Source organism: Pan troglodytes, chromosome 4, assembly GCF_028858775.2.
Source record: "Pan troglodytes isolate AG18354 chromosome 4, NHGRI_mPanTro3-v2.0_pri, whole genome shotgun sequence".
Lineage (NCBI taxonomy): Eukaryota > Metazoa > Chordata > Mammalia > Primates > Hominidae > Pan > Pan troglodytes.
This window is the reverse complement of record NC_072402.2, coordinates 110,798,046-110,819,644: the sequence shown is the minus strand read 5'-3', so window position 1 is coordinate 110,819,644 and position 21,599 is coordinate 110,798,046. Positions and strand designations below refer to the sequence as shown.

The 21,599-nt window shown below is 43.2% G+C and overlaps 1 protein-coding gene across 5 annotated transcripts in view; it reads left to right on the top strand.

Annotated features, from left to right (window-relative positions):
* MCC (MCC regulator of WNT signaling pathway) overlaps positions 1–21,599 on the top strand; it is a 463,570-nt gene that overhangs the window by 386,518 nt on the left and 55,453 nt on the right. For all 5 annotated transcript variants that reach the window (XM_009449469.4, XM_063810572.1, XM_063810574.1 and 2 more), the window contains 3 exons: positions 15,081–15,227; positions 16,201–16,290; positions 17,382–17,530. In XM_009449469.4, coding sequence (XP_009447744.3) covers positions 15,081–15,227; positions 16,201–16,290; positions 17,382–17,530 — 386 coding nt within the window. The remainder of the gene's footprint in view (positions 1–15,080; positions 15,228–16,200; positions 16,291–17,381; positions 17,531–21,599) is intronic.

Below are 21,599 nucleotides of genomic sequence, written 5' to 3'. Positions count from 1 at the left end.
GACCTTGTAAATAACTTGCTCTTCTATCCTTCAACGAGCTCAGGATGTGTACATCATTTGGTTTTTAATCCATTTGTAAGTATTCTTAGTAGCCATTATATAAAACGGAAGAAATTACTATTTTTGAATGTTATCAACTCTTCCTCATTTGAAAAATATGGAAGAAATTACTATTTTTGAATGTTATCAACTCTTCTTCATTTGTGCTAATGTCATAATTAAAAGGCTGGCACTACTACCTCTCATATCTGAACATCATTTTGTCTTAACTCACGTGCATAAGCATATTTTCAGTATGCAGCTATATCGGATGCCAGTCTCCATAGTTGCATCAGCAGGTGTAAATCATCCCAGTCAGCAAAGGCTTTATCTGGGAAGCATGATGAAATTTGCTTAGCAGTAAAGCCCACGCCACCTGTAATTTCCTGGGTTACACTCCCCGATGATTATCACTGATGTCCTAATTAGGTATGTACTTGCTCTTAGTGTGTGCATTCTGATGGTGCATGTTTTGTGAGGGAAATTGTTGGTCTTTGGTGTAATTACATATTGTGGTTTAGAATGAATTTTCTTCTCTCACTTGCCAGCCCTTCATGGTGGACTAGCAAAAAATAAAAAGTCCCCTTCCCCACTTTTCAGTCTTTTCTCCAACTCTGGAGGTCAGTATTAAGAATAGCACAGTGCGGAGGCACTACACTAGGTACCAGGGCTCTGGAGCCAGATTGCCTGGGTCATGCACAGCCTGACCTGCCAAGTCACCACGAGTCTTTGGCAGGTTGCCTAACCTCTCTGTGCCTCAGTTTACTCTGCCACGAAGTGGGACAGTAATAGCACCCAAAGCAAAAATTACATAATACTCGTAAAGTGGTTAGGCGATGTCTGGCACGTAGTAAATGCTCAAAAAATTAGTAGTAGTTCTTTGGAGTAAAATCTATAGTTACCTGTTGAGTGATATGGAAAATTGAATACCATCCTGTCATTTTTTTAAATAGGAATCCTTAGATGTTTGAAGAACTCCAACATGGACATTGGATAATTACACACACACACACATACAGGCCTGCACACATAGACACATTTTAGTCAAAGCCTTTCTTCCAGTCACATCTGTTACCTTTTATAAGTTTGTGCAACTGGTATAGTTTTGTATAATTTTTATATCAGTTACCTTCAAATAATGTTAACTTTTATCTCTTCCTCAACTAGAGATATTCTCAGGAATTTATATACATACCATGAATTGGATTTATTGCTTTTTATTTCAAGATGAGTGTAGATCTCAAAAAGTGTCCTAGATGCATTTGAATGCCTTTTTACTAGACTTTAAGTGCCAAAAGTCTTCTTCCAGCCATCACTCACCCACCCACCTAGTGTGCTTTATTTCCCTCAGGAGGGATCTGTCCTTCGTGGTTGTCATTGTCGTCTGTTCTTGACGATGTGTAGCTCTGCAGAGTGACTGAGGTACCATTTTATTTTTATCCTGTGACAGTACAGAGTACAAGGCTGGTTTGCCTTTGCTGTCTTTGTAGCAGCTCTGAATCCATAGTTCATCAAAGTTCCTTGACAAGCAATTGGGGCCACTTTCTTTTTCTTTTTTTCTTTGCCCACATTCATTGTATAGAATTTTAACTGACCAGATCAATAGGATTGATGCTTGAACCGTGCCTGTAATTAAGCAAAGTGCTCTCTGTAGGTCTTCTGAGCTTTGTTCAAGATTTAATTAAATTAGATCTTTAATGTAGTCAGTTAACAAATTGGGCTAGTGGCAGAGCAGTACCTAAGGAACAACAGGCAATTTTATTATTGGTCCTAGTTCATTATTGAATGAGGCGATCATTTATTTCTGTTTGCTCTGTGATATAACCATGTATTTCCTCACACATAAAGAATTGGGCTTAATGTAGGCAAGGGAGAATTACTCTATAAAGGAATTACTTTATTCTTCATTCATTCATTTCACAAACGTGATTGGTCATCTCTGTGCCAGACAGAGGGGTTACAGTGATGAACAGGACACAGTCCCTGGCTTCAAGGATGTCGGGGAGACAGGCAAGTAAACAGATCATTGCAAGGTATATGTCAAGTGGTGGGGACAGGTAAACACAGAGAGTGCCCTGAGAGCTCCCCAGAGAGTCGTGTGATGGCAGGATCCACTTTCTCCACATTGTTCCCATTTTTTTAGCTACATTGTTTAAGTCAGCCATGATGTGGCAAAAATAATCAGCACTTTCCCCAGTGTGTTTGGCGAAGCAAACTTGATATGACCACAGGCACATGAAACTGTGTCCCGCTGAACCATAGACTTGAACACAAATCGGCCACATAAGTTCCTTCTGAGATTTTCTAGAAATTCTTCAGATTTACAGAATTCTTCTGCATGTTCATGTCATAAGATGTTAACAATTTCTTCTTTACACACTGTGCTCTACCTGGGTATTTTCTGCATGTCTTGGAATGAGTTCCATCTGTCTCTCCTGGGCCTCTCTCATCCTGGGGGTCTGGCTTCTGGTTTCATTGCCACAGTAAATTCAAGAGACAAGTAGACATGCTATTTTGAACCAAATAAAAGTCACCCTCGGCCAGGTGCGGTGGCTCACGTTTATACTTCTAGCACTCTGGGAGGCCGAGGTAGGAGGATTGCTTGAGCCCAGGAGTTTGAGACCAGCCTGGAAGTGTAAGTGTTGTGATCTTACAGAGGTTAAATAAAGAGACATCTGTGTTTTCCCTCACATCTCTCTTAGCCTCATTTGGCCATAGTCCCATCTGAGCTGGTCCCACTCTACCTCTCCTCGGTGTTGCTTTTCTTGAGACAGGGCTATATAGAGAAAATGCAGACTGCAAAATAGTACTTTATATTTATTATGAATTTATAGCTGTATAAATTTCCATTTCATAGATATTCATATGTGTGTATATAAAAATATTGAAAATAGACCAGAAAAATATAAACCAACATCATAATGGTAATATGTTGTATTGGCCTCAAAGGGACCTTAAACTTCTCTATAATGTTCTAATTTATGTTTTTAATGAATGTATTCATATCATTGTATAATTTTTAATATGCAGAAGTATATACATAGAAATAGAACACTGATATGCTAAAATATTAACAGGTTAAATCTGGGCAGTGGAAGTATGCGATTGCTTTTTTTCTTCTTTGTCCTCTTTAATTTTCAAATTAAGCAAAAACAAAAAAGTATGGATTATGGAGAATGATCTGTATCTCACAGCTTTTAATGGTTTGATATTCACATATAAGCTGAGTCTTCTTTTTTGTCCTTTATGGAACTTTTTTCATTTCTTATTTGTTCCATTTCTTCATGGGAATTTCTTTTCAGGATAAGGAAGAGGATGCCAATATTAGCTGAGTTTAAATTCATAAAAGTTTTGTAAAAACAAGTCCTGTCTCAACACCGCTCCTCTCAGCTCTCCCCAGCTGTCATCTAGCTGCATGGGAGGGAGCTGAGAGGAGCCAGGTCTGGCTTCAGTGTGCTCCTTCCACATGGGAGGCTCAGGTGGCTCTTCTTTTGTATGGCTGGTATATTAGTCAGTATGAGGCTAGATTTTTCTGCAATAACAGGTTCACTCCCCAAATCTCAGTGGCATGGCACGTTGTTTCTTGCCTGCACCATATATTCAATGCAGGTTAGGGGACAGGTGCACGTCTCTGATCCATACATTCACTCAGAAACTCAGACTGTTGGCCGTCCACCACCTAAGAGCCCACTTAAAGGCTCCCACCACAGCATTTAAATGCTTCTGCGCCCTGCCTGTTGACCAGAACTAGGCAGATGGCTTTACCTAACCATAAAGGGGCTTAGGAACATGTGGATATTCAACAGTACAAGTTTCTGATGCAGCTGATTTATATGCTTTGACCATGATACCAGCCGGACTTGGCCGTGAATCAGAGTTGCAGAGAAACAGGCAGTTTCACTCATCCATCTTGTGGTGACCCCACACGTGTGTGTCAGAATCACTGGGAAGCTCTTTGAGAGGATGTGTGCCCAGGCCTTTCCATGAGCCAGAGTCAGTAAATGGGGTGTAGCACCCTGGCACACTCCCCCACATCATGATTGTGGTCAGCACTTGGAGACAAGGAAGGGAGAGGCAGTGTCCTTTGGTCACCCACTGGACATGGGCCAAGAGCTTCTCCAAGTGTCCTCTACTTCCCCTCTGCAGGTGAACTGAGAGAAAGAGCTACAGGCTTTCTGCCTTCTCCTCATGCCCGGCCTGCTCCTCCTGGGCCCACCGTGTAGCAGTGATAAGCCCGGCGTCTGCTGGGGAAGCTGCCTGCTATGTGGAGCCTGCCCTGCACTGTCCCTTCACCAGGGTCATCTGAGCTAGAAGTGGAGGGAGGGTGGAGTCCACCAGGGTACAGGCACCCCGGGGCTCCCAAGGCCTGGAGGCACTGCCTGGCCCGGTGCCAAGTCCCCCAGCTCACCCCATGAAGGAAATCACTTCCACAGGGAGCCACTTACCAGTGCAAGCTCAGTAGGGCTTATTTTTAAGAAAGGCTCTGTTACTAATATTGATAGTATTGACATTCTGTGAATATTTGCAGACTGAACTCCTCTCAGACTAGACACCCCCCAGATTAAAATCAGATACCTCTAAAGGCAAAGCAGGACTTACTCAAAGCCTAAATCACCAGCCTGGGTAACATAGCAAGACCTCTGTTCTACCAAAAAAAAAATTTTTTTTTTTTTAATTAGCCAAGTGTGATGGTGTGCACCCATAGTCCCAGCTACTCGGGGGCTGAGGTGGGAAGATGGCTTGAGCCCAGGTGATCAAGTCTGCAGTGAGCTGTGATCACACCATTGTACTCCAGCCTGGGTAATAATAGCAAGGCCCTGTCTCTAAAAATAAATAATTTTGAAAACCTAAATTATGATAATAGCCCAGAACATATTTCAAACACTTATTTGTGATGGGTGATGATTTATGCACATTTTGTTTAATCTGCTCCAGAATCCTAGCTGATAGGTACTATTATTATACCCTTTTTAGAGATGGGAAAACAGAGGCCCACAAAAGCTTTAACAATCTTGCCCAAGTCTACATTGATGTTAACTCTTGGTACCAAAATTTGGGATCTGGTGGCCTTATTAGGGGAGGCAGTTGTCATTGTTCTCTTGTTTAGACCACTTTCCTGTAGCCTTCTGTCCACCCTTGTCCTCATCCTAGCCCCACTCCCATGCAGACCAACAGTGGGTAAAATGTCCTCTGTTACAGCAACATGGGGGCCAGATTCCTTAGGGTTTCACAGACCCACTCTCCTGGCATTCTAATGCTACATGAAGGCACACTGAGCTTGTTGCAGAAAATAGGAAGCTGGTGGTATGCATGCTTTTACCTTGACCTGAGTCCAGTGTTGTGTTCCCCTCCTCTCTGTAGACTGAGGGAGTTTTAGGGGGAATCCAAGGCAGAGAATCCCCAGAACCCTGGTTCTTTGACCTCTTCCATGGACACAGCTCCCAGTTACTTCATGAGGGCCTTACACACACTTGAGCCACGGAGATTGTGAGGCAACTCCTGCTGTGGGCACCAGTATTTGCTTACTCACCCCAGCCTCATGTACCTATGAGGAGGCCAGGCTGCTTCAAGGCTAGCTCTTGGCTGTCATGAAAGAAGCTGACTCAATTTGTCAAAAAGCTGGTAAGAAATTAGGAAGATTGGCTGGGAGCGGTGGCTCATGCCTGTAATCCCAGCACTTTGGGAGGCTGAGGCGGGTGGATCACAAGGTCAGGAGTTCGAGACCAGCCTGACCAACATAGTGAAACCCCATCTCTACTAAAAATACAAAAAATTAGCCAGGCGTGGTGGTGGGCGCCTGTAATTCTAGCTGCTTGGGAGGCTGAGGCAGGAAAATCGCTTGAACCCGGGAGGCAGAGGTTGCAGCAAGCCGTGATCGCGCCACTGCACACCAGCCTAGGCGACGTGTGAGATTCTGTCTCAAAAAAAAAAAAAAAGGAAGATTGCCAAAATGCTGGCCTTTTCCAAGGCAACCATTTTTATAACACATCCAGGTACTTTAGTGGGCTATAAAACAAAAGAGAAAATAGCACACATATCAAACTTTCCGAGAGATGGAAATGCTGTTGGATGTTTTCTCCTTCTATTTTGTGATCTCTCTCTTCTGTTTCCATCTGGCCAAAATTGCCATTAACAATAAAATACCACTATCCTGAAACACCATGTAAATTTGATTTATAGAAAGAAATAAATATTTGCTGTAAATAGATTCTGATTATTTGAGGGCTCTAAGAAAAATCATATAAAATCTCCAATAAGAGGTGTGGTTCTCGGCAAAATATCTACAAACCCTGGACTTCGAGATAGCAGCTTTCCAAAAACTACACAGGGACTAACTGCATGAAGCTCATTAAGTAGAGCTTTCCCAGCCTAGTGATTCTCACCATTCTATAGTGTGGGAATCATCTCATCTCAACCAGCTCCATTACACAGTGAAATTATGAATTACAACCTAATTGCCTGAAATTACAACTACCCAGTGAGCACTGCTACGTATCATCAGCAGAACAGGCTCTTTCTTTTATGGCTAATAAAAATGTTTCTGATCCTGCTCAGGACTCTGGTGCCACCTTGCCTTCCTGCTTGTCACTCATCTGTGAGCCACATTCACAGATGACTTCATCAGCTGACTCTTGTCTGTGCTCCCACAATTGTACTCAGAGATTGAAGCATCCGCATAGCTGACCTGTCTCATACTTGCCTAGCCTCACGTTTCCAAGGAATTTCCTACCACTTTGGAAACCTGCTTCTGTGCACACTCTTTGTGTTTGACAGCTCTAGGGCCAAATCCCCCCAATATCTCACTTTCCCACTCTGCCTAATCCCTCATGCTCTTGGCTTGCATCATTTACTTTCTTTTGGATTGATTGAGAGAGAGAGAGAGAGAGATCAATAGATAGATAGATAAGATAGATATGGGATCTGGCTATGTTGCCCAGGCTGGAATGCAGTGGCTATTGACAGGTGTAATCACAGTGCGCTCGACCCTTGAATTCTAAGCTAAGCGATCCTCCTGCGTAGCAAGCTGCCTGAGTAGCTGGGACTACAGGTGCGCACCACCATGCCTGGCTTTTGTTGTAATTTGGCACTCAGGACAGAGAGAGAAGATAATTATATTCACTAGTCACATTCACTGGTCCCTCTTTTAATTTATTCCTTGCAAATAATTTATCCCATATAATATCCCATCCCCTTCCCCCCATTTTGTGCATGTCCTAAGATAGTGTTTTGCATTACTTTTAATTTATTTAAATGTTATTGTGCTGTCGCCTTCTCTTATGTTTTTCTCCTCAGCACTCTGATTTTAAGGTTTGTCCATATGGCTGTGTGTACATCTGGTCCTGTGTGTCTAAGGACATCTAGCATTCTATAGTGACCCACCTATTGCATTTACAGCAGCTGGCAATCAAATTGCTTCCCATTTCCCATGACCACAAACAATGCTCCGGGGCATAGTCCCTTGCACATGTCTCCTCCGGCCTGGTGGGAATTACTCAGGATCACATGTCCAGGAGTGAAACTGCTGAGTCTCAGAGTATGTATAGTCTTGCTTTGACCAAGTACCCCAGGGCAGCTTTTGGGAAAGCTGGCCAGCCCATCTGCCCAACAGCAGCAAAGGAGTATTTCACCACCTACATCCGTGTCAGCTCTTGTACTTCCATTGTTTCTTTCATCCCATTCTTTTTCTCAGGTTTAATTTTTTTGGTACTGAAAATCATGTATTCTTAGGAAATTCTTTCAGCAAAGATCTATAGGTGATAGATACTTAATCTTTGAGAGGGTCTTTATTTTTGCCCACACTCTTGATAATAGCTGTGTAATCTCCTGTGGCTGCTGTAACAAATTATCATGAACTTAGTGACTTAAGACAACACAAATTTATCATCTTACAGTCCTAGGGGGTCAGAAGTCCAAAATGCATCTCATTCACTAAAATGAAAGTATCGGCAAGGCTGCATCTCTCTGGAGGCTGGAGGGGAGAATATACTTCCTTGTCGCTTCCAGCATCTAGAGGGAGCCTGCATCCTTTGACTACGCCCCTTCCTTCATCTCCCAAGCCAGCAGCATAGCATCTTTAGAGCTCTAACTCTGGCACTCCTGCTTCCCTCTTACAGGGGTCTTGTGACTTCTGAGTCCACCTAGATGATCCATGATACTCTACCCATCTCAATTCCCTTTTGCCATACAAGGCTACATTCACAGTTCTCGGGGTTTAGGGCGTGGATGCCTTTGGGGGCCATCATTCAGCCTACCACAATATTCTAAGTAGGCATTAGATTTTAAGGTGATAGGTTTTTTAGTGGCATTCAATAGATTTTATTGAGACTGTGTCAGTCCCTGTTGAAGGTGTTGGCAATGCAGTAGTGAATGAAACAGAACAACACCCACAGACCCACAGAACCTGAGATGCCTCTATCCCATGAGAAGGCAGTGTGTGTGTGTGTTTGTGTGGTGTGTGTGTGTGTGTGTGTGTGTGTATCTGAGTCTCATTGCATCACCCAGGCTGGAGTCCAGTGGTGTGATCCTCCTAGCTCACCATGGCCTCGACCTCCCAGGCTCAAGCAATCCTCCCACCTCAGCCTCCTGAGTAGCTGGGACTACTGGCTCATGCACCACTCCTGGCTAATTTGTTGTTGTTGTTGTTGTAGAGACAGGGTCTTGCGATATTGCCCAGGCTGGTCTCAAACTCCTGGGGTCAAGCAACCTTCCCACCTTGGCCTCCCAAAGTGTTGGGATTACCACCAAAGCCACCGTGCCTAGCCCCACAAGAAGGCTTTTAAGATTTGGTATCTATTTTTGTTTCATTATTTCTTAATCTTAAGGAAATTATTCCCCTTATCTCTTTAAGGTTCCTCAGTGTACCTATTGTGATGTGGTTTACCAGTTGCTTTATTTTCATTTCCCCTAGGGTGAATTCAGCTCCTGATTCAGACTGCTGGCTCTCTTGTTTTATCTTTTGCTCTCTGTAGTTGTCCTCACTCTGTGTCTGGCAGCTTTGTGGACCTGGGCTCCCAGTCATGGGAAGCCTAAGTCTCCTGTTCTCTCTTGATACTGGGCAATTTACAAATTAGGCAGTTTCTGAGGCAGTGGGTGGCCTGGCAAAATCCAAACCAGTTTCCATTGTTCATGTCAAGTTTGGAGTCCCACAGTATGCAGCTAGTATAAATTTGGACCTCACACCCAAAGGTGCCACTGGTCTGGGGTTTTGGTTTCTGAAGGTTGACTCCGCTGCATAGCCTCAGGATTCCTTCTGTGGACAGCACTTTCAGCTTTTCACCTATGGGTCAGGCAGAGAGGCTCCAGGCGTGAGGCAGAGGGATCAGCTCAAGCAGCTAGACTAGCAGGCGCCCTCCATCTCCTCCCTCCCACGCTCTCATTCTGTGCCCTGCTCACAGCCCCTGGGCTTGCGGTGGCACCACCTCCTGGCAACTCCTTCAGCCTTCTTTCTCATTTCTGGCATCTGGAGATTTTGCTGTCTTTTGACCTTGGCAATGAATTTATTTCTCATTGTTCCTTTTTTAATGCAGGATTTCTATGCATTTTTAATAGGAGGAGCACCTGTTGACTTTAGCTGAAGCTGTCATATGCTGGGAAGTTTCAATTGTTGTATACGGTTACATAGCTGCAACCTCTGTTAACCTCTGAAAGCCTCTGTTCTCATTCTTGTCCTTCCTGCTCTCGCCAAAGCTGAATTAGAGTCTGCCACCGTCCTTCTGGGTAGACTGGCTGCCTCTCTTTGTATACATTATAGACTTTTTTTATTCTGTGTCTTTCATCAGTGCTCTTCTTTTCACTTGGCCGTTGAGGAACGTGTCCAAATTTTGTTTCGGCCAATGCCCCAAGCACATTCTTATCTCCGTTGTGGTTTTAATCCTTTTTTATTTTGTACTATTATTTTAATGAGGTCTCTAGAGTTGGAAGAAAACAATGTGTTCCTCAGTCTACTATCTTCAAAGAGAGCTCAACTGAGCTGTCAGTGCTGCTGTGTAAGCTCCCTTTTTTTTTTTTTTCTTTTATGGTCCTAGGTCAGCCTCCTTTCTCATTTCTGACATTCCCCCCTCATGCCTAGCAGAGAAAATAGAAGCCATCAGATGGGAGTCCCTGTTTCGCATCTTCCCCTGACAGTCTGCAAATCACGTTTGTTATTGCCCGTCCTCACCTCCTTTCCTTTTCTCCCCGAGAAAAAGGTGTCCCCATCTCCCTGTCCTCCACTGACCCTCCACTCCTGCCAGCTCCACACAGGCACTCTGCCCACCACACTGCCACACCTCCTTCCTGGACCTTATCCATGCCCAGCATTCCTAAATCTATCTATCCAGTTCTAATTGCTTTCCTTCAGACTTACATCTCTAATTGTTAACTGATAAGCCCTCCCTTACATACCCAGTTGTTTTCTCAAATTCAGCATGTCCAAAGCTGACATCATTGTCAGCTCCGGACATTGTCAGCTCTGGTCATTTCTTTCTGAAAAGATCAGCTTCTCTTTATGTTTTTCTTTCTCATTGCTAAGTAACTCCATGATCCACTGAGTCACCCCAGCTACAAGTTTGGGTGTTTTGTTTGTTTTTTCACCTCCTTGAATATTTTTAGAACTGCACTGATGGGTACAGTAGCTACTAGCCACATACAACCATTTAGATTTGAATTTAAATAAAGTAAAATACAATACAATTAAAAATTCAGTTCCTTGAGTACACCAGGCACATTGCAAGTGCTTACAGCCACGTGTGGCACCAGGCTACCATAGCAGATAGCGCCACTCTAGAACATTTCCGTCTGTACAGGGAGTTCTGTTGGATAGTACTGGTCTAGGGTGTATTTTGCCATCCTTATTCCCACTTCGCTGACTGTATTTGAGCCCTCATAATTTCCTATCTGAACCATCAGTAGAGCTCTTGGCTCACCAACTTTTTCTTCCTTACTTCAGTCCATTTTCTCCTCTAATCAAATGATTTTTGCAAAACCCTTGAAGAAATACCAGAGGGTAACAACTGCAACCTTTTAATATCATTTCCCTACTTGAACCTTCCAGAGTCTCCCCATTATCTTTTCCTCTTTATTTGCTTGTTGAACAGTTCAGCCTTCAAGATTGAGTTCTAGCGTTGCCTGCTCTAGGAAGGCAGAGGCCAGCCAGGTTTCTTCTTCTGCACTTTGACACTCCTTGTTGATATCCCTCTTTCAGAGCATGTTTCCCATCATAATGTTTACCAGACACGCAGTAACTTCAGGAGAAGTGAAAAAACAGCCTCTCAGGTCATGTTCTGGTGTTGAGGAACCCCAGTTGAGAAAGGCTGTGAAGGGTGCTGAATGATGTTCCCGCAAGTGTCAGTCCCTGCCTCAGGTTAGCCCTGGTTCTTGGCTATCTCTTGACTCCAAAATATATATTCTGTAGAGAGCAACATAATTCCTTCAATAAAAATAGCCGTGTGCAGTGGCATGCCCCTGTAGTCCCAGCCACTTGGGAGGCTAAAACGGGAAAATCTCTTGAGCCCATGAGATTGAGGCCAGCTTGGGCAACACAACATAGTGAGACCCTGTCTCAAAAAAAATAAGTCTTCAATGAAGAAGGAGTATTTGGATTACTACAAACTCTCATAGTTCTGGAGTCTAGGAGTCCAAACTCAAGGTGTTAGCAGAGCCACACTCCCTCAAAGGGCTTTGAAAGAGAATCCTTCCTTGCCTCTTCGAACTTCTGATAGCTCTTGGTGCTCTTTGACTTGTGTCCAATCTCTGCTTTCATCTTCACAGGACCTTCTTCCCTGTGTCTCTCTGTCTTTGTGTTAAATATCCCTTCCTTTTCTGTTAAAAGAACACCAGTCATTGCACATAGGGCCCACCCAAATCAGATTATCTTGCCTTGAGATCGTTAATTTAGTTATATCTACAAAGACCCTATTTTGAGATGAGGTCACATTCACGGGTACTGAGAATTCAAATTTGGACATATCTTTTGGGGGAGACATAATCCAACCCACTACAATGGGTGAGAATAAAAGCGAGGACTCTATTAACTATGTTTCTGCCTCTTTCCGAAGCCATGCCTAAGCTGACTCAGGATATTGGCTTTAGCCTTTGCTTCTTGCATTTATTCCTGTAAATTAAGATTCTCACTCTCAAATCAAAAGACGGGGGAGAAGGCCACTTAACCAGCTGTCTTTCTTTCCCTGACAGGCACACTGCACTCCCTTCAGCTGGGTTTGTTTCCACTGGCTAGCAATTATCATTAAATAATAAAGCATAGCCCAAAATAAACATGTTTATCATCTTTAGTTTTCAAAGACATTCTCTGGGTCCGAAGTTTTTAAAGTGAAAGTAGATATTTAGATTTAGAAATTATTTTAAGCACATGTGTGCACATACACAGCAAGGAAAATGATTAGAGTTAATTGCCTCTCTAGAGTAAGAAAGAACATAAGCACTTTGACTGTTTTTATATTTTAGTGTCATCTACATTTTCCACAATGAGCGTGTTTTACTTTTGTGATTAGAAGAAGAAATGTTTTTAAAACACGGATAGTTTTAATGAAGTCTTTATAAATTGCCCAGGATTTTTTTTATCTGTATTTTTTTTTAAATAGAGATACAAAAAAAAAAAAACAAGATGAGTAGGCCAGTAGGGATTCTAAGAACAGACCACTGATTGTCTTGAGTGCAATTCAGACACCATTTAGGTTTTGGAGTGGTGTTAACATTGTTAATTATTCAGGACCTTATCAGACTCATCAGCAGTAAAAACTGAAATTCACCGTCTCCACCGGGAGGTTTCCCCCAGTCCCTGAGGAAATGAATGAGCCCTGTCTCTTTGCCCAGTCTCTCTTTGTGGCATAATGAGGTATCCACCCCTGTACCCATTTTTGGTTTGTCAGGGACCATTTCAGAACGAGTCCTGTAATCCTTCATCAGCAGTACCATTTGGCTTCTACAGGGATATATTTTCCTATTCTTTAGGCTATTTTGAGTTTAGCCCTCTGTCTGGTCTGTTTTGAGGACAGCAAGCATTTCCATCGATCCTCCGTTACTGGAACCGTGGCAGAGCATTAGGCACTTTTGAGCTGTTCCACTATTGAATGCAATTTGCTTTGAGGGAATTTTCCTATTTTAGCTTCTAATATGTTGATGAATTATTGAAATTTCAATTACTTTTGGTTCCCAAGTTAGCAGGATGGAGACATCCTAGACATTTAATATGAAAAGCTTTCCAGTGCCTTTTAGAGAAGGGGCCATGTGCCTGTTCTCTGCCCTGTCTAGAAGGCTTTTGGCGGCAGGGCTGGCACCGGGGCATGGCTCCACTCTTCCTGTCTATGGGATTAAAGTGCTTTGTGGCCTTGGAAGTCCCTTAGGTCAGTGCTGTTCAAGGTATGGTCCCCGACCGGCAGCATCAGCATCTTTTGCGAGCTTACTAGACATGCAGATCTTGGGCTTCATCCAGACCCTGCTAAATCAGAATCCCTGGGGTAGGGCCCTGGAATCTGTTTTAGCAAGCCCTCTGGGGGATTCTAGTACACATTCTGTTTAGAAAGCCCTGTCTTAAATTTCCTAGTGCTAACTCTTCCCAGCCCGACAAAGTCTGATGTCCACTTGTAAGGACCGCTGGGTGTTGTAGTTAGTTTGCTCTTTGAGGTAGACACTGCACTCTCATGCTGAAACTGCGACCAAGGTTATAAAAGACCAATCTCTAGCAACTCTCTTCAGCTACTTGGAATACTTCTCTCTTTCGAAGTCACAGAGTTGTAACTATAGAGGAGCAGGATTTGGACATTTAATTTCTGTGCAGGTAAATGCACGTTTTAAATGTAACTTAGAGGGTCCATTGTTTCTTTTTTATATAGAAGGACTATTTAGACGTTCCTACCTACTATTCCAGGGAAAATCTCATCTGTAGGTAACTTGGGGAAAAGGTGCTGGCTCCATCAATGTCTCTTCTCTTAGCCTAATATTTTCCCCAATACAGACACTTCTGCTAAAACACACATATTGAATAACTTGCACCTCTTCAAACATAGCATATCATTCTAGCACCTGTTCAACCCCCGACTCTCACCCCCCAGGCATATCACCACTAAAGCCATCTCCTCACTTGTTCTCCTTTAAGATTGCTCAAGTACTACTGTCTTCGTTCAGCTTTCTCTGGATGACTTCAGCTGGAGTTACATTCTTCCCTTTTTCTGCTTCCCGTAACACTTGAGATAGAAATTTATAACACTCAAGTGCACTTGTGTTGAAATCATTCCTGTCTCCTCTGGGCTCTGAAATGATGATTCCATGAGAGGTGATATCATCCTGGGTCCTCGTCTGCAGTCCGCAGCACGGTCAGGCAAGTGGGGCTGAAAGAATAAACATTCCTTAAAGGTAGTTATCCAGTGGCTGGGCACAGTGGCTCATGCCGGTAATCCCAGCACTTTGGGAGGCTGAGGTGGGAGAATTGCTTGAGTGCGGGAGTTCAAGACGAGCCCTGGCAACATAGCGAGACTCTATCTTTACAAAGGAATTTAAAAATTAGCCAGGTGTGGTGTGTGCACCTAGTCCCAGCTGCTCAGGAGGCTGAGGCAGGAGGATCCCTTGAGCCCAGGAGATTAAGGCTGCAGTGAGCCATGGTTGCACCACTGCATTCCAGCCTGGGCAACAGAGCAAGACCCTGTCTCAAAAAAATAAAAATAAAAAAAGATGGTCATCCATCCTGGAAGCTTCCAGTGCCTTACATAATATGTTCACCTCACGATTGTGAAGAATAGATGATGGTCTGTGGCAGATTCTGTTAAGAATATGGTGACTCTTAGGCAAATATAAAAACTAGTAATATCATCACTTTGGTTTATAACTCTACTTTTTGTATTACATGTGATTTAAGAAACTGATTCATTAAAAAAAAAGTATTAGTCCAAAAAAAGGAATATAATGACTTTTATGTGGACTCAACCAACCTAGCTTTTCAGTGGGCTGATCCCTCAATGTAAATGAAAGCCCCACCACCTACCCATCTGGCTGTTTTGCTCTTTAGCCAGGGAAAGCACCAACTATGTCTAAAAGCATTATGATTTCAGGTCAGAGAGCTTCAAACTCGACTACAGAGCGTGCAGGCCACAGGTCCCTCCAGCCCTGGCCGCCTCACTTCCACCAACCGCCCGATTAACCCCAGCACTGGGGAGCTGAGCACAAGCAGCAGCAGCAATGACATTCCCATCGCCAAGGTGAGTTCCTGGGGATGGACCCGATGAGCGGGAACACCTCCTGTTATCTGGAAGCACCAGGCTCATCCTAGCCACTGTACAGGCATGCCCTTAGCTGAGACAGCACAAGGGGCTTCCCCTGGGACCTTACGCAGGCCTTCTATGCAGGAGCTGCAAGGAGAGATAACCCACTAATAGTTTTAAGTCTCTCTCAGCTGCAACCTGGACGCCAGCTCTCATTAATCAGCCAGCTGGAGAATGTCACAGCTGACAAGTCATTATGGAGAGTGAGACGTTTTGTCAAGTGCTCCAGTACTTCACAGTGGACAGAGTTGCTCTCAAAGACTAAGGTTCAGCCCAGTCAGGGACCTTGAGTAATGAACCAGTGATCTCCCCACTCACAAGACTGACAGCTCTGCCACAAAAAAAGAAAAATAGATTATGATGGACAGGCTGTGGCAGCTGTGAGAAGTAGCCCCACTCATTCGCTGCCACAGCCCCCCAGTACCTATGTTGAGTCTGTCTCAGATGATTAAAATTATGCCTGTTGGCTTGCCTGGTAGCTCTGCTAGCCACCACAGTAAGATTGATTCTTAACTATCAAGTTTAATAAGTTAGGTTAAACCAGTGTTTTCTAACCAGAAGTGATTTCATCCTCCAGGGGACATTTGGCAATGTCTGGAGACATTTTTGATGGTCACAATTGGAGTGCTACTGGCATCTTGTGGCTAGAGGCCAGAGATGCTGACAAATGTCCTACAATGCACAGGACAGACCCCCATAAAAAGAATTATCCAAGCCAAAATATCAGCAGTGCTGAAGTTGAAAGGCCCTGGCTTAAGCTGGTGGTAGAAAAATTGGACGTGAGCTGTTCTTAAGTTCTTTAATCATTTAGTTGACATGGCTAAAAAGTAGCCCTGTATAAACGTAGTCCCAACAGTTTATCTGAGGAGTGGTGTGTAGTTTTCTATAATGTTTTGTTTTCTTTTTTAAGATTGCTGAGAGGGTGAAGCTATCAAAGACAAGGTCCGAATCGTCGTCATCTGATCGGCCAGTCCTGGGCTCAGAAATCAGTAGCATAGGGGTGAGTGTTCATGAGAAGCAAGGCAAGAAAGTACCCGGCAGAGCTACACAGACAATGGATTGTAGATGACAGAAAAACTTCCAAAGTCTATCTCCAATAAACCAGTTAGTTATAATAGTAAATCATACCTGATTTCCTTCCAAAGGATTAAATTAAAATGTATGATGATTTCCATCCATATGGTGAATTACTTCTTCAGCTTTAAGGGAGATTTTTTTTCCTTTCCTTGAAACCATTCAGAAACAAATGATTTAGGTCCAGTTCTTGGTGATATAGATGAAAGTCTTGAAGTATCTGTCTTATATCACCCTGCTACCCCAGAGACCAAGAGCTCTAAAATAACTTCGTCTTTTGCACATCCATCTTGAAAGGGGATGTGCTTTCCACGGAGGAGGAATGTTGTCTTTGAAGCCTAGCCCAGTGGTAGGAAAGACCAGAACCTTCACTTTAGTTCCAGAGTTTTCATTTGTGGAGTCTGGAAACCCCCTGGGACTGTAAGAGCTGATGGATGGTGAAAAGGAGTAGTTTCATTTCTTTAAGGGATCTTTTAGGATTGGGGATGAGGCTTAGAGAGCCAGCTATTTGATCCTCAGAGGCAGAGAGAGCCTGAATAGCATCTTAAGGCCCTAATTTAGAATTTTACACTGAGCAAAAATGCATGCATTCAGATTCTGTGCCAAAGCCAAATTGTGAAAATGAAGGAGTCAGCCCCTCTCCTGGGCTACAGAAACCAAAAACAGTGGCCTGGAGTGGCAGGGAATTCAGGATAGGGGACAGAAATCCTGACTCTGTTCCACATTCAGAATTTAAGGAACTCCAAGAAGGCATGATCTCCCTATCCTGGCTGCCCAGCACCACGTGCTTGGGGAAGGAGCCATATTTTGATCCTGGTTTTTTTTTCTACTGCTTTTATAGTATTTAATAGTTAGCTTTTCATACTAGGATTCTATCCTACAAACTGAGAACCTTCAGGGTAACCATCCTCCCAGTCCCCGATTCTCATGGAATATCAGCTTTAAATTCTTTTGCATGCAAAACATGCATCTCTGAAATGATCTGTTCCAAAGGGGAATTAATGCTTCTTTTTGCAGGTATCCAGCAGTGTGGCTGAGCACCTGGCCCACTCACTTCAGGACTGCTCCAATATCCAAGAGATTTTCCAAACACTCTACTCACACGGATCTGCCATCTCAGAAAGCAAGATTAGAGAGTTTGAGGTGGAAACAGAACGGCTGAATAGGTGAGGAGAGATCCTATCGATTTGATTGTGGGGCAGGGAGGAGGTGCTACTCCTCACTTCTCTTTCCAAAGATCTGTTCAAGGTGGCTTATGTATTGTGACATAGAGCAGTACCGTCAGGCTGGTGGGGTTGGAAGTTCCTACCACCTTGGTCATCAGAGGAGTGCTCACAACAGTCTGAGCTGCCATCATGGCTGTGACCTGGCATTCACATGGGCCTTATGCTTAGAAAGGTGCCATACTTGCTTCACTGCTGTGCTGTCAACGTTTTAAATTCTTAATATTGTTAAACAACGGACCCCACTTTTTCGTTTCACACTGGACCTTGCAAATTACATAGTGAGTCCTGGGAGCAGTCCCTACAGAATGGCAAGTAGGTCACAGGTGGCTGCCAAGCATGCAGGCCTGTGCTGCAGAGAACCACAGAAGGGAGTTCTGGAATGTTGAGTCAGCATCCTAGAGGTACTTGGAGCTACCGGAAACAGCACAGGCAATCTGGTAGAGCCATTCCTGGCATCGACCAGGCATGCTGATCTAGATCATCTTCCTGATGGTTGCCTAGTTTTATTTATGTTCTTCGCAAATGTGCTCAGTCTTGGGTCCCTACATCCTATCCTAACTGTCCTACCTAGAGTAATTTTACCATATACCCCATTTTATGGATTCTTTTCAAGTCTTACAAAAGAGGTAGTTTCAGTTTGCCCTTTTGCCTGTTGGCAAAGACTCTCTTATGTGTCATGCCAGTGATGAGGGAGTTGCTAACAAAGCAAAGGAGAACGACCAGGGCCAAACCATAGAAACCACTTGGCCTCAGAATTGGTTCTGCAGTGGCAGAATGGACTGTTGAGTCACATCCGAGTGTGGTGTGGCTGCCTTGACCTACCAATCTTTAGTGGGAGAGCATTGTAAGAATTTGAAAGACTTATGAGCTAACCAGGAAGAAATAGGGATACCGTTCCCCATCCGCTGTTGCTTAATTCCATTCCTCTTGTGTATGGCAAACCAGAATAAATTGAATTATCATGTTAGTCCTGCCTGATTGAAGCTGTTTAATATAGTTCTTGAGAACTAAGGTAATTGGCAATCTAGGTCATTTTAAATCTTGAAATTAAATGGTTTCCTTATTAAATCCAGAATACTTAAGAGTGATAATCCTGGTGATTACTTAGTGGCAGTAAAGAAGCAGTCTTTTCGGTATCACTGCCCTGGGAGTGCTTAAAAATTGAATCAGATATGCCCTTTGCAATTTAATGAAGTCAGATGCCTTCAGGGGGACCTCGATTTAGTGAGGATCTCCTCTCTACAGATTCTGGGCTTTAACAAGTTGGATCTGTGGCTGAACTTGAATAGGGGAGTTGCTTTCTACTCCGTTATATACACCCAGGAGAGACCAAAGAAGGGGGAAATATTTTGCTGGTAGCTGATGTTATTATGGTGTTTAACAGCTTACAAAGGGCTCTCGCAGACAGCCACTTAATCCTCAACTTGTGAGGGTAGAGTAGTCCTGTTTTGCAAATGAGAAAACAAAGGCTTTGAAGTCCCAAGTTGAGTGACTTGCCTTAAATCCAGAGCTATTAAGTAGCTGAGACAGAATTCCAACCCCTACCCTTTGACCTCACCTCCATTGTCATCTCTGTGATCCTAGCTGCTGCGGGAACCTGGGGGTTCTTAGAAATAAGCTACCAGTATATCCTGATGTCTGCTATTTTAACTACCTCAAAGTTGGAGGCCTATTACTCTCAAAGTATGTTAGCCTTTAACTTCATGATTGGCAGGGGTGGGGGGGTCATCCCTACCCACCAAAATGTTTTCCTTCTTTAGCAAATCTGTGTTAAGCATCTGCTATATGCTGGGCTATGTGGCATGCAAAGCAAAGTAAAACAGAAAGGGTCCCTGCTCTCATGGAGCTTATATTCTGTTAGGGAAAACAGACCAAAGAGAAAACAAATAAGATGATAAGAAAGATCCAAGAAGGAAATAAATAGGACACCAACAGAAGCTCTGGGAGGGGTGATTTTTCTTTTTCTTTTTTTTTTTTTTTTTTTGTTGTTGTTGTTAATTATACTTTAAGTTCTAGGGTATATGTGCACAACGTGCAGGTTTTTTACATAGGTGTACATGTGCCATGTTGGTGTGCTGCACCCATCAACTCGTCATTTACATTAGGTATATCTCCTAATGCTATCCCTCCCCGCTCCCTCCACCCCACGACAGGCCCCGGTCTGTGATGTTCCACACCGTGTGTCCAGGTGTTCTCATTGTTCAATTCCCACCTATGAGTGAGAACATGTGGTGTTTGGTTTTCTGTCCTTGCGATAATTTGCTCAGAATGATGGTTTCCAGCTTCATCCATGTCCCTCCAGAGGACATGAACTCATCCTTTTTTATGGCTGAGTAGTATTCCATGGTGTATGTGTGCCACATTTTCTTAATCCAGTCTATCATTGATGGACATTTGGGTTGGTTCCAAGTCTTTGCTTTGTGAATAGTGCCATAATAAACATACATGTGCATGTGTCTTTATAGCAGCATAATTTATAATCCTTTAGGCATATGCTCAGTAATGGGATGGCTGGGTCAAATGATATTTCTAGTTCTAGATCCTTGAGGAATCACCACACTGTCTTCCACAATGGTTGAACTAGTTTACAGTCCCACCAACAGTGTAAAAGTGTTCCTGTTTCTCCACATCCTTTCCAGCACCTGTTGTTTCCTGACTTTTTAATGATTGCCAGTCTAACTGGTGTGAGATGGTATCTCATTGTGGTTTTGATTTTCATTTCTGTGATGGCCAGTGATGCTGAGCATTTTTTCATGTGTCTGTTGGCTGCATAAATGTCTTCTTTTGAGAAGTGTCTGTTCATATCCTTCGCCCACTTTTTGATGGGGTTGTTTGATTTTGTCTTGTAAATTTGTTTAAGTTGTTTATAGATTCTGGATATTAGCCCTTTGTCAGATGGGTAGATTGTAAAAATGTTCTCCCACTCTGTAGGTTGCCTGTTCACTCTGATGGTAGTTTCTTTTGCTGTGCAGAAGCTCTTTAGTTTAATTAGATCCCATTTGTCTATTTTGCCTTTGGTGCCATTGCTTTTTGGTGTTTTAGTCATGAAGTCCTTGCCCATGCCTATGTCCTGAATGGTATTGCCTAGGTTTTCTTCTAGAGGTTTTATGGTTTTAGGTCTAACATTTAAATCTTTAATCCATCTTGAATTAATTTTTGTTTAAGGTGTAAGGAAGGGATCCAGTTTCAGCTTTCTACATATGGCTAGCCAGTTTTCCCAGCACCATTTATTAACTAGGGAATCCTTTCCCCATTTCTTGTTTTTCTCAGGTTTGTCAAAGATCAGATGGTTGTAGATGTGCGGTATTATTTCTGAGGGCTCTATTCTGTTCCATTGGTCTATATCTCTGTTCTGGTACCAGTACCATGCTGTTTTGGTTACTGTGGCCTTGTAGTATAGTTTGAAGTCAGGTAGCATGATGCCTCCAGCTTTGTTCTTTTGGCTTAGGATTGTCTTAGCAATGTGGGCTCTTTTTTGGTTCCATATGAACTTTAAAGTAGTTTTTTTCCAATTCTGTGAAGAATGTCATTGATAGCTTGATGGGGATGGCATTGAATCTATAAATTGCCTTGGGCAGTATGGCCATTTTCACAATATTGATTCTTCCTATCCATGAGCATGGAATGTTCCATTTGTTTGTTTCTTCTTTTATTTCGTTGAGCAGTGGTTTGTAGTTCTCCTTGAAGAGGTCCTTCACATCCTTTGTAAGTTGGATTCCTAGGTATTTTATTCTCTTTGAATCAGTTGTGAATGGGAGTCCACTCATGATTTGGCTCTCTGTTTGTCTGTTATTGGTGTACAGGAATGCTTGTGATTTTTGCAGGTTGATTTTGTATCCTGAGACTTTTCTGAAGTTGCTTATCAGCTTAAGGAGATTTTGGGCTGAGATGATGGGGATTTCTAAATATACAATCATGTCATCTGCAAACAGGGACAGTTTGACTTCCTGTTTTCCTAATTGAATACCCTTTATTTCTTTCTCCTGCCTCATTGCCCTGGCCAGAACTT